Source organism: Abrus precatorius, unplaced genomic scaffold (assembly GCF_003935025.1).
Source record: "Abrus precatorius isolate BTA unplaced genomic scaffold, Abrus_2018 Scaffold7, whole genome shotgun sequence".
Taxonomy (NCBI): Eukaryota; Viridiplantae; Streptophyta; class Magnoliopsida; order Fabales; family Fabaceae; genus Abrus; species Abrus precatorius.
The window spans coordinates 11,892,408-11,907,444 of NW_020874417.1; the positions used below are offsets into that span (position 1 = coordinate 11,892,408).

At 32.5% G+C, this 15,037-nt stretch overlaps 2 protein-coding genes across 2 annotated transcripts; both read left to right on the top strand.

Moving 5' to 3' along the window:
* The first annotated feature begins 4,381 nt into the window (after positions 1-4,381).
* LOC113873526 (peamaclein-like) lies at positions 4,382-6,184 on the top strand. Its single transcript, XM_027511681.1, has 4 exons — positions 4,382-4,429; positions 4,558-4,608; positions 4,772-4,832; positions 6,003-6,184. Exons 1-4 carry the CDS (start codon positions 4,382-4,384, stop codon positions 6,182-6,184), a joined length of 342 nt encoding a protein of 113 aa, XP_027367482.1.
* Positions 6,185-11,503: 5,319 nt separating this feature from the next.
* On the top strand, positions 11,504-15,023 carry LOC113872901 (putative disease resistance RPP13-like protein 1). The gene has a single exon (XM_027510782.1). The coding sequence runs from the start codon at positions 11,552-11,554 to the stop codon at positions 14,795-14,797; it is 3,246 nt and encodes a 1,081-aa protein (XP_027366583.1). The 5' UTR covers positions 11,504-11,551; the 3' UTR covers positions 14,798-15,023.
* The last annotated feature ends 14 nt before the right edge of the window (positions 15,024-15,037 follow it).

Here is a 15,037-nt window from a genome sequence, read left to right on the forward strand (position 1 = left end):
AATAGGGTTCTATTACCCAAAACGAGAATACTGGAGTTAGAGTTTAAAACAATATTTTCTCTCCAAAAATTCTTTTTAATACTACAATTTCAAAGAAATTTTATAACTCTGTTATTTAGAATCAAGTAGTTTGAGTTTTCTAATTTAAATTACATAAAGAAGACTGAGGGTTCGAGATCAACTTTCTTTACCTAAAAATGGATCTCTCAAGTTGAGTTTTCTTAGAGATTCAATGGAGACAGTATCCTAATGGAGGATATTGTCTTAAGGGTTAAGGTTTCCTTGAGTACCACAAAGCATAAAACTTTAGATCAGAGAAAATTGAGAAAAAGGAATGAACTTGGAGAACCAAACTCCAAGACCCTTACTTGAATCTGAATGGAATAGACGTTCGAGCTCAAATCTGGAACAGGTTAGAGATTCGAAAGAGTTTTCTTTGAGAAGAAAATGTGAGAGAATAGAGAGAAACAAGCAAAGAAGGTTGTTTGAGGAGAATATTGAAAGTTCCAGCACTGAGGTCCTTTAAATACCCCTCCAGATTTGTACATTCTCGCTTGAGTGAGCCCACTCTTGCCTGAGCGAGAAAACCAAACAGTGGAGCTACTCAAGTTTTTGCTATTCTTGCTTGAGCGGAAACAATCTCGCTTGAGCGAGAGGCAACCTTACTTGAGTGAGTTCCATCTCGCCTGAGTGAGAATGGGTCCAGAGAGCTCCTTGTTTTTCTTGTAGTTTCGCTTGAGCGAGTTACATCTCACTTGGGGGAATTGCTTCTCGCTTGAGCGAGACCCTTTCTCACCTAGATGAGAGGACAGTTGGGGCAACTTTATCCTTTCTCGCTTTAGCGAGATTCATCTTGCTTGAGCGAGAAAGCTCTAGATCTTGAGAATTACACAGGTGATCATTTATTCCATTATCTGGATAATATAAACATTTGTCATCGTAAGTTACGACAATTAAAATATTCAACATTAGATTTATTATAATTCTTTTCATTTTTTTTCTAATAAAATTGTCTCTTTTTATTCCTTTTCCATGACTTCTAGTGAATTAATGACTCTCTTCACTATTGTCAAAATTATTACAATTTCCTCTTCCTTTGTATGACCATGTCCTCTTTGACATTCATGACCATCCTCGTTGTTCAGAGGACAAGTGTACCCTTCGAAAAGTAATAAGGAGTTTTTAAATTAAATTCTCGAAATATCGTTCCACAAGGATTAATTTTCAATTACTAAGAATTTTCTAATTCAATTGTTTAATCTTCAAAGATATGGGATTAATTAAAATAATTTATAAAATCAATTTAAAAAGTAGAATAAAGAACACAATGAACATCTTGGTTGAACTTATCGGAGAGGAACCTAAGGCATATGGGTTTACTTATTCAATCCTTTATATTATTCTTCTGTTTAACTCTAAATTTGATTTTCTTGTGATTACCAATCATTCATACAAATACTATAAAATATCCAATGGTCATGCTATATTATTATTCTTTTCTCTAAATTATGATCCTCAGTGGTTATGCAAGACATAAATTTAAGGAAGCATAAGGAACCTATGAACTTGTTAATTTAATAATGATTGAAAGAGAAAGATTGGTTTGGTCCACCTAATCCTTTGTCTCATTTTATCCTATAGATCCATTAACTAATCGAGGCACAGTCGCCTGATGATATAATTAATTAGGATTAAGAAGGAAGCGTAATAGGATAAAATCTAATCATGAACGGAAACCAAATTTAGATTTAAACATAAAAATCTCATGAATTCATGTACAAGAGTTCTCATAGCCCTAGCTATGGATTTAGTTAATCAAGCTAAAGGAAAGAGCTTAAATAATCATAAACAAAGCCATAAAGAAAAGTAAACTAGAAAGAGATGAGTTTTCGGTCTTCAAGTACGATCGTCGAAGCTCTAAGTCCCATCAAGAGTATGTCAGCGACCTCGTGCAAGAGAGACAATATGAAAAGGTGTATCGAAGAGCCAAAGAAAAAATGTAAAATGGTGTTCAGTAGGATCCAGAGGTCTTTTTTTATAGGGTTTGAAAATCCTAAAAGCTCTTCATAATCTATAAAACTTTAATTTTTCATCAATTTGGGTTCAAAATGCACCCAAAATCTACTTGTGACCTCTTCATACTAAACTGTACAATTAACATATAAATCAGTGTAAAATTTAAATAAAATAAAAATCAAACATAAATATATGGGCTGTACAAGAGAGTTTAAATACAAACTTATCACTCTTCCCTATTGATTTCTTTCTCCTTCATTTTCTTTTAGAGTTTTAGAGAAATTTTGACTTTATAGACTTGTTTCAAAGGCTTTTTCTTATCTTCTCTTAAATCTTACTTCATAAGTTTCTTTTGAAGTAAACCCATATCAATTGGTCCATAGATATTAAGTCTAAATCTTTTAAGTCTTCAATATCATAAATCGCATAATCAAAATTTGTGGTCAAGGAGTAAATGATCTTTTCAACTACATGAACATTTTCTACTTTTTCCTCACATCGCTTCTTCATTTAGTTTACAACAACCATCACTTTATTACCAAAATATAAAATAAGCTCATATTCATTCATATATAAATATTCAAACTCTACTTGTAGAGTTTGTAAATGCACATTCTTAACCATGTCAACCCATTTAAGGTTGGTCTTTCAAATCTTCCAATCTTTTTTAGAGGTGGTTGTATCAAACACTACCTCAAAGATGACTTTATCTACCCCTTCATTAAAGGATCCTTCTTAGTTTGTGATAAAATAGTCTTAACTTGAGATTTAACACAACCTTTATCTACAATATTTTGAACATCTTGAGAACTTAGTAAGGACTTCATAGGTTGACACCTATTATCATAATTTTCTCTAATAAGAAGATGTGAAAATTGAAACATATTTAGGCCATTATTTGTCATCTCTCAATTATCAAATTATTTCTCTCAACTCTTATCTACAATCTTTCAAACATCTTAGAATCTAGTAAGGACTCCATAGGTTGACACCTATTATGATATTTTTCTCTAGTAAGATGTGGAAATTGAAATATATTTAAGTCATTGCTTGTCATCTCTCAACTATCAAAGCATTTCTCTCAACTCATAAGATGTTTCTTTTAACTCCCAAGATCAAACACTAGCTCATGGTATCACTTTTTTATTTGAAGTAGAAAGAGAACAATAATAATAAAAAAATAAAGATTCTATTATTTGACATACATAAACATAAGTATGGTTGTACTATGTATAATAGTTGTAGAATGACCCTTAACTTATATCAAATAATTACTTTATTGTATCACTAAATGTCAAGTGGTTACAAATAAAAAAAATTATAATTCTTAGCTCTCACCATCTAACAATTTTTCATGGCTAATAATTCATGTAAAATTTTATTTTTTAATTATTATTTCTAATAGAATAACTTAAACTTTTCTTTGACTTTATGTTTAAAATGTGAAAAAGACATACAAAAATAATATAGACTGGTCTTAAATTGAGTAAACTATAGTTGGTTATTATCATTAAGTTGAAGAAGCCTCTCAACTTGAGCACACATGTTAAGTTGGTTCGTAACATGTTGTACTTCGTATTCCTTTTCAAGTTTCTGTATCTCATGTTAGTATGAAAGGTGGTGAGAAGATTAAATAGATAACTATCAGGCTGAAAAATATAAAAATGATAAAAAATAAAATAAAATAAAATAATTGAGAAAGAGAAAGAATTTGAAAATTAGATAATAGAATAATGGCTAAAAATGTGATAAAAAAGAGAAGGAAATTAAAAACAACAAAACTAGTAAATTTATATTAATACTATAATATATTATTAAATTAAAAATAACTTTGTAGTATTTAAATATAATATATATATATAAAAGAATGATGGATATTTTTGAAACTGGAGCCCGGCAAATGCACTGGTTACTTTACCTTGTTCTTATACGACGACAAAACTGAGGATTTGATTAAATAATTTGTATTTTCCTTAGGCAGATACACATAAAATGGATTGGTGCCATTTCACAAGTCCTTTTTGTTAGGTTCCGTTCTTATTCACGAATGAGGAATATAGTTTTATCATAACAACTGGAAAGGGGACCAATCTCCCTGCGTTCTACTCGTGATCCCATAAGCAGATAAAGCATCAAACAGCTGTGCATTCACAATAAACCAAAAGTGAAGGAAGCTTCCAAAATAGTGTCTAAACAAGCTCACCAATTTTATTTCAGGTACTCATCAGCTCAAACATGTGAATTTGCTTCCACCTATTGGCTGTAAATTCTTTTAAGAGATAAAGGGTAAAATTTTATATATTCAAAAATGGGTATATAATAATATAAAACCATCCCCTTCTTCATTTTATCAACCTAGCACAAGATGGGCTTCTTTAGAGTCTTTCTTTTTGCCATTCTTCTTCTTCTACAGGTAGCCAATTATATACATAGTCTCAATTCAAAATCTCAAAATACATCTTCATTTCTTTATAATCTCAGAAGAGTTAAAATCTCACATGAAATTTGCATTTTGGTTTGTTTATCTTTACCCCTTTTTAGGCTTATGCGGAAGCTGCATCCACTAGCAGAGTGGCCAATTCTCTTGCAAACGTGAGTTACTCAAAATTTTCTACTTTTCATACAATTTTTATTAAATAGCTCTTCAATTAGTCGCTGTATGAACATTTTCCTTTCATCATTTTGTAAATTAACTGCTTCTTACAGGCAAAATTAAATTTTAAACCGAAACATGGATTTGGTATTTTGGTTACAGACATATGAAGGAAGTCAGCAGGCTGTCGCTATGAACGAACATGTCCAGTTGCACAAAATCAGTAAGTTGCATTAATTTCACAATATTTTCTGCACACAATGGTTTTAATTTTGTCTATATTTTATTGAGTTTAAGGTTGAGGAGTTTATGTTTGTGTAGTGGATTTTTTCAAATATGAGCAATACTACTGACACTCTCTTTAATACATTATTATTTTAACAATAAAAAGACTGTGAAAAATTATAAAAAAATGCGTTACTATTGTCACATGTATATGTTTATTATCACCTTTTTTTAATACAATTTTTGTCTAAAATATTTTTTTTCTTATGGGTATATCAATAATAAGAGTATTTTATATAAAAAAAATTTAAATTAGAGTGACAAATAACATACAGGTGAAACAGTAAACATTCTAGTGCAGTGATAGTTTTATATGTTAGCTGAAGAGTTAACCTATTTTTAATGGAGACTATTTAATATTGACAAAACACATCTTGACAGGATATATGACTCTAAATGAGTTCGCATGTTTATTGAATCATTGATCAAACAATGATATTTACCGTCTTATTCTACATTGATTCGTTCTTGAATCAAGTTAAACTGTGGCTCTTTATTTTTTCTTTCCATAGCTTTGCAGCATAACTCAAAGTTAATTAAATATGGTTCGCATCTAAAGTAGCATGAGCAAGCATTTAAAGCAAATATTTAATTAGTAGCCCATGTATATATATATATATATATATATATATATATATATATATATATATATATATGATTTAATAATTAACATTTTTTAATTTTTGTATATAATTATATTAATAAAATTATTTGAAATATTAATTTTTAAATTTTTTTTTAACTTAACCTTAAAATCACAGTATCAAAATAATAAAAATTTAATGTATAAAAACAAAGATATTTACATAAAATTTGAAAGTTTTTATAAAGTAATAAAAGAAATTTTATAAATATAAATAAAAAATTTGCAATAAATCTAAAAGTTTATGAAAAAAAAAAGATAATATTAAATAACAATTTTTATTTCTAAAATTTATGACAAAATTAAAAATAATAATTAAAAGCCATGTATCATTCTTAAAAAATTGTAATATTAAAAAATATGATAAATGTAAAAGAGAGTAAATCTACTTAAATATGTCATCTTTCATATAAAATTCTACCATTTATAATATAGAGATTGATTATTTTTGTCTTTGTAAATTAGACTGCAACCACGAGTGCTCTCGAAGATGTAAGAAGGCATTTAAAAAGAAGAGGTGCAAACGAGCATGCAAGTCATGTTGCAACACATGCCACTGTGTACCCCCTGGTACCTATGGCCACAAGGAGGTTTGTCCATGTTATGCAACTCTCAAGACGCATGGGAATAAGCCTAAATGCCCTTGAAATTATAGAAAAAAGGGCATTCAAATCTTCACCATTTGAATGTTATGTTTGATTGAATATAATAAGTAGTAGAATACACTACAATATTTAGTAAGGAGCTTGAATATTATTGAATGTAATGCCCTTCGTTGAGATTTTTAATTGATTGAAGTATTTTGATTGGATATAATTCTTGGTGTAATTTCATTTTGTATTTGAAAGATTTTTTTTATTTGTTTTTCTGTTTGTCATTTTATGTAATATGAAAATTGGTTCTTCTCTATACTTTTGTCGTGTTTTTAACTATAATTCATATAATATTTTTATTTCATTTTTTTCACTTTCCTTTTCTTATTTCTTCCTATTTTGTACAAAGAACTTATATAAAATTAATTTCTCTATTAGTAAGAGTCAATAAAGAATGTGATAAAAATTTCAACAAAAAGAACTTAACTAAGGACTAAATTTAAAAAAAAAAAATTTAGAGAAAAAAGATAACTTGATATAATTAGACATTTTAAATAATAAAAAATATATAAAAGTCAATATATAATGATTTATTTTAGTTTATTTATTTATTTTCTCTAATAAGAGGGGCTCAAAAGCTCAAAAGAGAACACAATATAGGCACAAGGCTTAGGACAACTCTAGAAATTAGAGTCCAAATTCAAGAAATGCAAAAGAAGGGGAGGGGGACCTTAAATTAGGAATAAGGAACTAGAGAATCTAAACCTACTTTAGCTAAAGAGTTTGCACATTGATTCGCTTCTCTACATATATAAGCAAATCTAACAAATCTAATAGATTTCAAAGTATTTCTAATACTACAAAGTAATAAAAATAGAGGGTGGGAAGGAAGTTGGACATTCAACACAAAAGCAATTTTTCCTTAGAATCACTCTCAATCCAGATTACTTGAATTTTGGCAGAAACAACCATCTGATAGCCTAAATAGATCCTCAAAGCCCAGCAAGGAGAGGAGAGTAAAAAGACAAGTTGCAACTAAACCTAAAACAAAATTTGCTATGACAGTCTCAAATTAACCCTCCACAGGCAGCCACCCCTTTAAATTTAGATACTGCATCCATGTTCAGTTTAAGTTGATTAATAGGTGGAGGAGTCCATCTAACCATCCCATGATTAGAGATCAAGTTAGAGAAAGATATATAATCAGACTTGCCACCAAAGGAAAAGTACTCAACATCATATAAAGATTTTTGGACAACACTACCAGGCTGGGAAAAACATTTCTAAAAGATAAAATGATTCCTATCATTCCAAATAACACAACAAAAAATGATAGACCAGTTATGGAAACGAGAGCAATGAGAATTAGAGAGGTTATCCCAAACCTTTTTTGAAAAATAAAAATAAAAATCCCTTAACACATGCATAATAGTTTCAGGCCAATCCTCACACCTAGGACAAGTAGATGACTCAGACATACCTCTAAAAAATCTCTCTTCATTAGTGAATAATCTACCATGAGTTAGTTTCCAAAGAAGAAAAACAATTTTAGAGGGACCTTTCCAACTCCAAATAATTTTAAACAGGTTAGTCCTATTTGAGGGACTAAGATTAACATTAACTAGCATATAATAAGCAGAATTAAGGGGAAAAAAAATCTCATTATTAGAAATATTCTAGAATGTATAATAAGGCCCAACAGATCTAGAAGGGGAATTAATTGAGGCAATGGACCTACCTATATAGGCAAGAAGGAGGGAATATATAATAGGATATAAGGTATTTCATTGATTCTTAAACAATAAGGCATGAATTCCATCAGGGCCAGGGGTTTTAAAATTCCCTATGCTAAAAAGAGAGGTCTTAACCTCCTTAATGGAAGGGACAGTAGAGAATCTCTGGATGTCAAATTCTCTAAGGTAAGGAAAACAAGACTAGGTTCTCAGGTGGAACTCCTAGGGTAAAGGGTCATGGTAAATGTCCTTAAACTAGCTCAGGGCTATAAGCTGAAGCTTAGAAGGATTATATTCTCAATTACCAACATCATCCTTAAGGGTAGCTATGACATTTTTGTTTCTACGGACAACAGCTGCTCTATGGAAAAAACTCGTGTTCCTATCCCCTAACTTAATCCATTTAGATATGTAGTGATGGAATCAATAAGATTCTTCATAGTCCAAGATTTGAATATATTCTTTCCAAAGAGATTTAACAAGATTAGTGAGGAAGGGATTATTCCCAAGGGCAAGCTTCTTAGAAATCCCTTCTATTCAGCTAAAATTCTCTTATTCTATTGAAAATATTCCCAAAAGTGGTTTTGTTTCATTCATATATATTACTAGTAAACCTATGAATATTTTTAGTCTAAGAGCTAGAACTGGACCAAGAGGATTTAACTAGGTTAGGAAAGTCAGGTGAGAAACCCATGGAGCTAAAAACTTGAAGGGTTTGTTAGCAGGTGACCCCTATCCATAGGACTCATTCTAAGTCAAAGTTCCACATGATCAGACTTGGAAACAGGGATATGAATGACTGTACTATTCTGAATAAGAGGCACCAATCCTCATTGGCCACTACTCTATCTATTCTCTCTTTAAGGTTGCCTCTCTACCAAGTAAAGGGGGTTCCTTTAAACCCCAAGTCTTGAATACCACAATTGTTAAGACAATCAACAAAGTTGTTAATAAGATAAGTGTTGACAGAACCCCCACCAATCTTTTCCTTATCATAAAGCATAGAATTAAAATTTCCAGCAACAGACCAGAGATTTGTAACTGTACGACTAAAGTCAATCAACTCATTCCAACAATCTATTTTAATTCTTTCCTGAGGGTTGACATAAATAGAAGAGAGAATCCAGTCAGGATGGTCATTGTAACTAATTTTCATGTGAATAATAAACTTAGATTTAGATAAGATAAAGCCTTAACCCTAGAAGTGTTCCAGAAACACCAAATGCCTCCAAAAAACCCTAGAGCATCTACTTTAGTATTATCATCAAGTTTAATTTTATTGATAATACTATTAGCCTTATCAAGACTGACCCTAGGTTCAAATAAAGCCACAAAACCTAGACTGTAAATATCAATTAGGTCATTAATAATTCTATAAAAAGCTCTACCACCAGCTCCTCTACAGTTTCAGAAAAAGTTATTTATAAAAAACAGGGAAGACTAGGAAGCAATTGAGTGATGCTGAACATTAGCTAACCTAGATTCTAGGGCCAAGGGGGCATCAAGGAGAGGTTTAGCCCTAGTACCTAAGTTGCAAGTTGAATCCATATCGATAGTAACTCCCTATCTGGAGGCTTTTCAAGTTTGATGTGTAGGGACCAATTTTTATCAGGATTCATACTTAACAAGCTCTGTATAAAACAATTTTGGGATGAGTTATTATTAATATCTTTCTGCATTTGACTCATAAGAAGCAAGATATCCTTATCTCTATCAATAACTAAGCCTCTAGTCCCAGTTTCAACTTCAAGCAGATCCTGTTTCTCAGCGTGATTATTAGCATTCACTGGATCATTATGAGGTTCATACTTAGACTTGGATCTAAGCTTAGTTAAGTTTTTAAGAGGCTTATTATAACCATGATCATTAAGAGTTTTACCTGTAGACCTAGATTTAGATCCCTCAGTGTGGTGTGAAACTTCCAATTTAGTTTTATCCTTATTACCAGATGGGCATTTTTGAATAGGGTAGGACTCTCGACCCAACTCTTTATCTGAATTTTGTAGCACCCCAAATCTTGACCCAAAAGATAACTCTTTACCCTTACCCTTAGGAGTAGACTCCCCTGAACCTCTAGATTGAGCTTGTTTTTTTCTAAAAGGCTTTTTTGGCCAACATCTAGGGACCAAACTGACTATCTCCTCACTAGACATATCTGATTGGGATTCTTGTAAACTTTCCCAGAGTAGCACTTAGGAACAACAGACATTTTATCCTTAAACATTTCAAATGGATTAAGAGTATTCTCAACAATAGCCCTAACTAAGGAAGGTTTAGAAATATCAATACAAGAATCCAATTTATACTCGTATTTCCCACACTTAAAACATATAAGATGTAGACCCTCATACTTGATTCTAAAAACCTGCCTTAGGGCTTTAAAGGAATGAATAAGTCTCTTATTTAGATCTATTTCAACACATTCTGGCAAAGTGACCTCTAGCTAGTAAGGAGGTATGAGAATCAGTTTTCAGCATAGATCCCAGGCAGGTTCTTACCTGGCATAAGAATTTCTCATTGTACAGCTTTAGGGGGAGATCTGGAATATGTACTGAAACTACCAATTTCCTAAGATTTTGATCTTTGGGGCTAAACAAAGGCCTCCATCTTTGGACTAAAAGATAATAATCCATTATAAGTCAAGGCCCTTCAAATCAGGCATGTTTATAATCTTCTAAGTTCTCAAATTTAACTAGAAAAATAAATCATTATTTAGGTCCAATATTTTAAGGTTACCATTCTTTCCCCAAAGATTATTAATTTTTTGACTCAGGAAATTAAAGCTAATGGACTTACCTAAAAGTTTTATTATGAGAGTAAATTTTCACAGATTACACTATGCCTTGTAGTCCTCTAATGGAATTTTAAATTTAGGACAAAGATTAGCAGTATTATCATCTTCTGTTACAATTTCATTAGAGTCTAGAAGTTAATATCTTCTATAATCGATTTTATAATTTCTTCATCATCTAATACCAGATATAGGTCATTAAAGACTAAATTAAAGGCTAATAATTTTAACATATATAGAAACTAAAATGAATGGTAAATTACATATATAGACTAATTTTAACATTCTTTTTTAAAGACTAAATTGAAGGATTCCTTATGTTTTAAGGACTAAAATGAAAGATTGACTGTACATTTAGAGACTAATTTTAATATTTAAAAGTTAATTTTAATATTTAACTACTAAATTAAAGGCTCTTTATTTTTTAAGGGTTAAATGAATGACAAATTGCAAAGAGATAGTTTTAATATTGTTTATTTTAAAATTAAATTAAATGACTATTTTTCAAGCATCAAATCAAAGATTTACCATTTTTAGATATATTAATGGGATGTGAGTATTTAAAAAAAAAAAAGCGAATAGAAAAATAATAATATATAATACTAAATTTTAATAATTTAAATAAGAGAGCATACACTAATATCCCCTAATCGGTAGGATTGGAGTAACGGGTCCTTAATAAGGTTCTATTTTAGTACTGTGATATTATATTCATGTTTTTGGACTTTGGAGTACCTGGATAGTTGGCACGCTTCCTTAAACTAATATTCAATAAACAGCTGGCATTGACTTGACGAGTAGTCTACTCGAAATTAGAAAGAGAAGCAATTCAATTAGAGGGCTAGAGTCACTGCTGTTTTATCTACTTTACTATATATCGAAATTATAGAGTCTTGAATGAAACACACGATGGCTCTGGAACTTGTTGCTGGACCTTTACTGGGAGCTGTTTTCAATGTGTTGCTTGAAAGGATAGCTTCTTCTGAGGTTGTCAACTTCTTTAAAAGCAAAAACAGCGACAGGTTACTGAAAAGGTTGAAGATAATCTTGTTGTCGGTCAATGCTGTGCTCAATGATGCAGAGGAAAAGCAAATGAAAAATGAATCAGTGAAGGAGTGGCTTGAGGAACTCAAAGATGTAGCCTTTGCAGCTGATGATCTACTTGATGAGATCTGCACTGATGCAGAAATCAAGGCAAAAGAGGTAAACACACTCCACTCCACTTCTATGAAGTTTTATGATAAAGGGCTTGAGGAGAAAATTGAAGATGTTCATGAGAAATTAGAGTTTATTATAAAACAGAAAGAGGTACTTGATCTAAAGTTGGGCAAGGAGGTCAAAGTGGCACACAAGACACCAACCTCATCTGTGATAGAAGCAAGTGATGTGTATGGAAGGGACGGTGATAAAGAAGCCTTGGTTAACATGGTTTTGTCACATGATGCTCATGATGAAAAAATAGGTGTCATCCCCATTGTTGGAATGGGTGGAATTGGAAAAACAACCTTAGCCCAATTGATATACAATGACTATAGAGTACAGAAGGAATTTGATCTCAAGGCCTGGATTTATGTATCAGAAGAATTTGACATCTGCAAGATTACAAAAAACCTTTTGGAGGTTGTCACATCTTGTAGTTGCGATATTGAAGACTTAAACTCTCTCCAGAGGAATCTCAAAATGTACTTACAGAAGAAAAGATTTTTGTTTGTGCTGGATGACGTTTGGGATGAAAATTATGATAATTGGGACAAATTCAGGAGCCCATTTAAACATGAAGGGGCACTTGGAAGTAAGATTATAGTAACTACTCGAAGTGGGCATGTTGCATCCATCATGCAAACTGTTCCACCATATTATCTCAGTGAATTGTCCAATGAATATTCTTGGAATTTATTTTCAAAACACGCATTTGATTATGGTGATTCTAGTGTGCATCGAAGTCTAGAAAAAGTTGGAAGAGAAATAGTTAGAAAGTGCAAGGGATTACCTTTGGCTGTGAAGACACTAGCAGGACTTTTGAGGTCTAAAAGTGATAAGCAAGAATGGTACAAAGTATTGAACAGTGAGATATGGGATCTGCAAGATCGTGAGAGTAATATTCTTCCAGCTTTGAGATTGAGTTACCATTATCTCCCCTCTCATTTGAAGAGATGTTTTGCTTATTGTGCAATTTTTCCTAAAGACTATGAATTTGAAAAGGAGAACCTAATTTTGTTGTGGATGGCAGAGGGTTTTCTCCAACAGTCAAAAAGACACAGAAGAATTGAAGAAGTTGGAAATGAGTATTTTTGTGAATTAGTATCAAGATCTTTTTTCCAGCAACCACGGCGTGGAAAGCCATGTTTTCTGATGCATCACCTTGTAAATGACTTGGCTCAATTTGTGTCAGGAACATTTTCTGTCAGAATAGAAGGTAACAATTCTAACGAAGTTGAGGAAAGAACTCGCCATCTGTCCCACATTGTTGCAGATAGTTCTTCATGTTTGAATCTCAAAGATGTTAGCAAAGCAAAGCACCTAAGGACTATTTTGCAAATAAGACCAATAGGTACATCCATTGACTTGTTCAACAACACGCCAAATGATCTGTTAACAAAGTTAACGTGCTTAAGGGTGTTATCTTTAGTAGGTGCACATATCTATAGTTTACCTGATTCAATAGATGAACTAAAACATCTGCGCTCTCTGGAAGTGTTTGACACACAGATTGTGAGGTTACCTGAATCCATTTGCAGCTTGTTCAATTTACAAACTCTGAAGTTAGTTGGGTGCTATAATCTTGTTGAGCTGCCAAAAGGTATTCATAAGCTTGTTAACTTGCGCTACTTGGATATTACAAAAACTTGTTTGAGGTGGATGCCATTGCATATGAGTGAGTTAAGAAGCCTCCAAAAGTTGAGTGACTTTTTTGTGGGAGAATATGGATCTTCCATTGGGGAATTGGGAGAGCTATCTAGTTTACATGGAACATTGTGCATTCATTACATAGAACATATTGGTAATTGTAAGGATTCTGTAAAGGCAAAGTTGAAGGAAAAGCATGGTCTTGAAAAGTTGTCTTTGGAGTGGGGTGGGAGTGGTGATACTGATAACTCCAAGCATGAGAAAACCATACTGGACAGCCTGCAACCACATACTAATTTGAAGGAGCTAGATATCTATCACTATCCAAGCACAGAATTTCCAGATTGGTTGGGGGATCACTCCTTTTGCAACTTGGTGTCCTTACAGCTTAAGGGCAGTAAATATTGCTACAAATTGCCTCCACTTGGACAACTTCCATTGTTGAAAGAGCTTCACATTATTAAATTTGAAGGACTAGTGAATGTGGGGTCTGAGTTTCATGGAAATAGAAACTCTTCTGCAACTGATAGCTTTCCTGCACTAGAAATTCTAAGGATTGAGTATATGTCAGCATGGGAGAAATGGTGTCATTATGCTGACAATGCAGGCAGCAGAGCTTTCTGTCATCTTAGAGAGCTTCATATTGAAAGCTGTCCCAAACTGATAGGGGATTTACCAGGTAACCTTCCATCTTTGACATTACTTCTAATCAGAGATTGCAAAGCTTTGCTTTGTTCAATTCCTAAAGCTCCAGCTCTGCGTGTGTTGAACATTCAGAATTGTGAGAATCTAGAATTCCCAGTACATGCACCTTGGTACCACCAATCCTTGACTTCATTATTCTTACATGGTAGCTGTGACTCACTCATGCTCTTGCCTTTAGATCTCTTCCCCAACCTCAAGTCTCTGGATATTTGGGGATGTAAAAATCTTGAAGCGCTTACTGTTTCAGCATCAAATGCAACTCCTCCAAATTTCAAATCCCTTCATTCTATATGGATAAGGCATTGTCCAAAATTCACATCATTTCCCAAGGGAGGATTCGCAGCCCCAAAGCTCACATTATTAACCATCAACTACTGTGAGAAATTGAATTCTCTGCCTGAACAAATAACTAATCTTATGCCAAACTTGAAACAAGTTCAACTGCGGGGTTGTCCAAAAATTGAGTCATCAACTATGAGGCCACTCAGGATCCGGATTTGCAAACTCTTGGAGGGGAAACAAAACCATTCTGATCCTCTCTTTGCAAGGTTGGAGGGTCTGGCCACTGTTCATAGCCCGTCATCAAGGTAGACGCCAACCATGTCTCAGTGCATTCGATGGTAAAATAACTTTCACCAGCTTCTCGATGAAACAAATTTATAGGGAAGTGTAGCTTCAGCATAGCCATACATCACGATTAGATGATTATTAATGGATTAGATCAGGTATGGCTTGTACGTTACATGTATAATATCAATTTTTTTAACTTGTAGAACATTATATAAGATAAAAAGTTATATATGATAAGCTTTTATTAAAAATTATAAAAGC